The 5,586-nt window shown below is 51.7% G+C and overlaps 1 protein-coding gene across 1 annotated transcript; it reads left to right on the top strand.

Moving 5' to 3' along the window:
• The first annotated feature begins 2,416 nt into the window (after window positions 1–2,416).
• On the top strand, window positions 2,417–3,331 carry LOC135394293 (uncharacterized). The gene has a single exon (XM_064625013.1). The coding sequence runs from the start codon at window positions 2,417–2,419 to the stop codon at window positions 3,329–3,331; it is 915 nt and encodes a 304-aa protein (XP_064481083.1).
• Window positions 3,332–5,586: the final 2,255 nt, after the last annotated feature.

Here is a 5,586-nt window from a genome sequence, read left to right on the forward strand (position 1 = left end):
TACGGTGATGCACTATCCGTATCTTAACGTCTTAACTTCTAAAAAATGTGTTGTTCCTAAACGCGCAACGAACTACAAACGGCGCAAATCTACTAACACAAGCCGAGCCACATCTATTACAGGTACTTCAGCTATTTTGGTTCAGTCAAATTACTTGTATGAGAATGCAACTATGTGTGGATAGCACACTGCTAAGCCAGACAGTCTACGAAAGCATAACTCACCAGAATGCTTGGTTGACTTGGCCTTGGTGAACACTGCGCGATACACGTTGGGACTGTGACGATCCATTCAACTAAATTTCCGCCGGAACAACAGGCGCTGCTCGAACGACAACGACGGAAAATAAAGAACACGATAAAGTCCGCTAATTTGCAGATATAGCTCCAAAAATAACAAAACACATCGTAAACCACACGCAACTGCTCACTCGCACAAGAAACGAGTTACCACCACCCAACGTTGCCAGACACCATCCGAAGTGATAGTAGCAAAACAACAAGATATCAAAACACGAAATGAAGCGATATTGATCCCCTCTCCTTCTATAGCATGCAAAACGTGATTAGCGCTGAGATGAGCATATATGTCCATGACGGGTGTGATTTTCACTGATCAAAAGGAAGTCACGTGGGATTGCATGACGCTTGCGAAATGTGAATGGCGAAACGCAACTATTGTGTTGCACTCCATGGCAGCTACCAGAAAACCGAAGTAAACTTATGAGACAGCGGATTACAGGTATGTTGGCATCTGTTTTCATTCCTACACATAATTTCACATTACACTGTCCATGAATACATATGGGTATGTTGTCAGGCGATGCTTATGAATTTGCATGGGGAAGTGTGCATGGTTCTAGACATTTTTTTAATCGCGTAATCGGGATATCGGCACCTCTCGCGTTGTGGCTTACATGTGACCAACCAAGTGCTGTGCCCCTACTAGCGCTTCCTACAAACGACAAAACCAAACATGTGGGAAGATATAGCAGTCTGTTTTTGATTACTCATATATAACGAGAAACGGTATAGTTTTCAGATTGCTGCCACTGCTCCACGTTCCATGTGCCCGCAATTGTCTTGCGTGTATGATTAAACCAACGACACACACACGCTCACGTTTTGCGCACACACGTTTCAGCATGAAGCCTGCAGGTAACTTCTGAATACTGATCCTGAATTTATATATTGTAGCTGAGTAATTCCGAATGCCCATAATGACACATGCTTACAACATTGTGACATCAGTGCAGCGGCATAAGCACTAATGTAGTGCCCCCCCCCCCCAAAAAAAAATAACAAGGGGGACTCCTCCACCTCATGTAAAGGCCTCATAAAACACCCCCTGAAATGTTTTTCCGGCTATGCAACTGCATCATTATGACGTAATTGTCATTGTTGTCCATAATTTCTTGAATATGTCTTGAATATATGAAAAAAAAAAAGACTGGTTGACAACATATGTCTTATAGGCATCATCAAACAAGAGCATATGTTGTTTTGTACAACACCATATGTACTTTTTTTTTATTTCAGGTGGACGTAAATTGTAGAAGGCAGCTAGTGGGGGAAAAGATCATGGTTATAGGTCATGTGGCTCCTGGTACATGCCCCTGTGGATCAACCTTTTCAGAACACACACATACAGTTTGCTCACAGAACCAATGAGTAGGATGTTGGTTGAATACCGAGAGATATAAATATCGTATGACACAATATGGGAATAAAAACATTTGCATATCAATGAAGGTTACAATACACACGTTGACTTTTGGCCGTTATGAGACATCTTCGGCCGTATTGAGACTTCGGCCGTAATGAGACACTTAGGGATTAAAGGATTTTCGGCCATAATGAGTCTTTCGGCCGTAATGAGACTTCGGTCGTAATGAGATGTTACCAGCGTTGTCAGGGCTCTGTACTCGTGCAGTTTGTCTTGCATTGGTCAGTGATAGAAAATTCTTGTCACTTACCTGCAGCAGCCGATGACTCTCTAAACAAGAAACGACAGGGGCCGGTTGGTACATCTTGATTAAATGTTGAAAGTTCGACGTTCCCTCTCTGGGTCTTTGTGTTACTTTCGTCGTCTTCGCTGATGACTCTCTAAACCTGCCCCTGCTTGGCTAATTTTTACTTGATATATTACACCCACCCAACATTGGGTGCGTTCTGTAGCAGCCGCATCGCCAGTCCCTGACATCCAGCACCTGCTCTGTGGCTCGAGTAAATAAACATCCTCGGGACAGTTGGAATCTGGTAACCGACACCAACGGACTACTGCTTTCTCTCTCCTCTAATTTCAACAATTGGTGACCCGAACGTTTGACGTTCCACGCCATTCACCATGTTCATTTCTTAGCGACGAAAAGTAGGGACACTCGGGTAGAACAGAATAGGAAAGACGAGAATTCACCATGTCTACAGGGGACGGTCACGTCACCACGACTCCCGGTACCCCCAGCATGGTACAACAGCCCACTTCCGTGACCGCCGTTAGCATTAAACTTCCACCGTTTTGGGACCGGAACCCACCCACCTGGTTTATTCAGGCCGAGGCCCAATGTCATCTGTCCGGCATCACAGCCCAGACCACGAAATTCTATTACGTCATCGCAGCGCTCTCTCCATCCGCCGCCGACGAGGTCTATGATGTGATCGCTTCACCACCTGCGGACTGCCCGTACGACAAGCTGAAGTCCGCTCTTCTCAAGGGAACGACCTGTTCCGACTGCGCACGTCTTCAGCAGCTTCTGTCTGCGGAGGAGCTCGGGGACAGGCGCCCCACGCAGCTGTTAAGGCGCATGAAGCAATTGCTCGGTGACGGAACCGTTTCCACAAGCGACAGTTTCCTGAGAGAACTCTTTCTGCAAAGACTTCCAAGAAATGTGCAGATGGTCCTAGCCACTACGACAAACCTTTCCACGGACGAGCTCGCCACCCTCGCCGACGCTGTAATGGAGGTTGCTATTCCATCACCCTCCGTAATGCATGTGGAGACACCACACCTTCCTTTTCCAGAGCCCGCACCTTCAGCCGTTTCGCAAGTATCTACCCCCGCACCAACGCAAGACATCTCTCAGCACATGGCCGCCATTGAAAGCTTGACGCAACAGATGAACAACATAACCCATCTTGTCGCGACACTGGCAGCGCGGATCCATTCGCCAAACCCCCGGCGCTCCCGCCGACGATCGCTTTCCCCTCGCGGCCGGCGCAGCCCAAGCCCTCGGTCCAACGGCATGTGCTGGTACCACCAGCGGTTTGGCGCCGAGGCCCGGCACAGTTTCCAACACTGCTCGTGGTCGGGAAACGCCCCGCCCTGTCACTAATGGCGACAAGTGCACCGGGTCAAATCGGAAGTCGCCTTTTCTACGTTGTAGACCGTGTGTCAGGCAGACGCTTTCTCATAGATACCGGTGCCGATGTCAGCGTTATGCCCGCTAGCAAAGCCCATCGCAGCCGACAACCGTGTTTCACCTTACGCGCCGCCAATTCCACCACCATCCCGGTATTTGGCCAGCAGTCCCTCACTTTGAACCTGGGCCTACTACGAGACGTCCGATGGATTTTTCACGTAGCCGATGGCTCCCAAGCCATAATTGGTGCTGACTTTCTGACGCACTTCCGACTCCTCGTTGACGTCGCTCGGAAACGCCTTATCGACGCCACCACCCATCTTCAGGTTCACGGCATCCAGCCTCGCATTCCACCCTGCCACAGCCTTTCTTACTGTGCGCCGGCATCGCTCTCCTCCCATATTCTGGAAGACTTCCCTGAGCTCACCAAGCCGCCCGACTGGACTCGCCCGGTCAAGCACGGCGTCGTACACCACGTTGTCACTCAAGGCCCGCCCGTTCACTTTCGCCCGCGTCGCTTGGCTCCCGAAAAGTTATCCATCGCTAAGGCTGAATTCGAGCACATGCTCGAGCTTGGCATTATCCGACCGTCAAGCAGCAGCTGGGCATCCCCACTCCATATGGTGCCCAAGAAGACAGGAGACTGGCGCCCTTGCGGTGATTACCGTGCCTTAAACCGCGCAACGGTGCCCGACCGATACCCCATCCCTAACATCTTAGATTTCACCGCTAACATCGAAGGCGCCACCGTTTTCTCAAAAATTGACCTGGTGCGCGCCTACCACCAAATACCCATGGCGGAAGCCGATATTCCGAAGACTGCCATCGTTACACCCTTTGGCCTCTAGGAGTTCCTGCGTATGCCGTTCGGCTTGCGTAATGCAGCCCAGACATTTCAACGGTTTATTAACTCTGTCACCTTTGGCCTCCCTTTCGTCTATGCCTACATGGACGATATTCTGGTTGCCAGCGCCTCCCCAGAAGAGCACGCCGAGCACGTACGAACCCTCTTCGCTCGCCTACGAGATTACGGCATTGTAATCAACGCCGCGAAAAGTGAAGTCGGCGTCCCGGAGCTTGACTTCCTGGGTCACCGCGTTAACCGGCACGGCATCCTTCCTCTGCCTTCTAAAGTCGCCGCCATCAAGGATTTCCCCCGTCCCCCGTCCGTCAAACAGTTGAAACGTTTCCTCGGTTTCGCCACCTTCTATCGGCGCTTTATACGATCTTGTGCTGCCACACTGGCTCCGTTGGAAGCTCTACTCTCTTCCTGAAAACGCGACGCCGCCACGCTACCGTTGTCCGACGACTCTATCGCCGCCTTCGACAAAATCCGGCAAGACATCGCCGCCGCCACCCTTCTTGTCCACCCCGGCACGATGCACCTACTTGCATCATAGTGGACGCTTCGAGCAGCGCTGCCCGCGCCGTCCTGCAGCAGCGAGTTTCTTCTGCTTGGCTGCCCATCGCTTTCTTCTCCCGCAAGCTCAAACCTGCAGAGACGCGCTATAGCACGTTTGGACGTGAGCTCCTGGCCATATTCCTAGCAGTGAAGCACTTCCGGCACTTCTTGGAAGGACGATCATTCACCATATATACGGATCACAAGCCACTTACTCATGCTCTCTCATCTCCTGGTACCGGATGTACACCTCGAGAAATCCGGCACCTGGCCTTCATCTCAGAATTCACCACTGACATACAGCACGTGAGCGGCGTCAACAACCCCGTGGCCGATGCTCTCAGTAGAATATCCACCCTGCTCACACCCGCTACAGCGCAGTGTTCAACCGTTCTGTCTCTGGACCTCCTTGTCACTGCTCAGTCATCTGATGAGGAGCTGGCCGTACTGCGCACGAAGCCCGCGTCCAGCAGCCTCAAGCTTCAAGATGTTCACCTCCCCGGGGCGACGGCCGCCGTGATTTGCGACACTTCACAGGGCTCGCCACGACCTTTCGTCCTCCTCGCATTACGCCGTCCCATTTTCGATCACAGTCTCCGTCCATCGCCTGAAGCCGGCGTTCCTCGACGTGTCCCTCAGCTCACCCCTTCCAAGCAGCCACAAATCGACGGCACCCTCTTCCCTGGGCAACCGCACAGCTTCACCTCTCCACCCAAGTCACCCCATTGCTCGACCACGCCACGTTTCCTGGGCACGCAAGCTTGCCAGTTTTCGCTCCCTGCCCCCGGCAGGTCGCTAGGGGGGGAGCCCTGTAGCAGCCGCATCG

Source organism: Ornithodoros turicata, chromosome 1 (assembly GCF_037126465.1).
Source record: "Ornithodoros turicata isolate Travis chromosome 1, ASM3712646v1, whole genome shotgun sequence".
Taxonomy (NCBI): Eukaryota; Metazoa; Arthropoda; class Arachnida; order Ixodida; family Argasidae; genus Ornithodoros; species Ornithodoros turicata.

What these genes read in the sequence shown, in the direction of transcription:
- LOC135394293 (XM_064625013.1), top strand. Translation starts at nt 2,417, where the DNA reads ATGTCTACAGGGGACGGTCACGTCACCACGACTCCCGGTACCCCCAGC.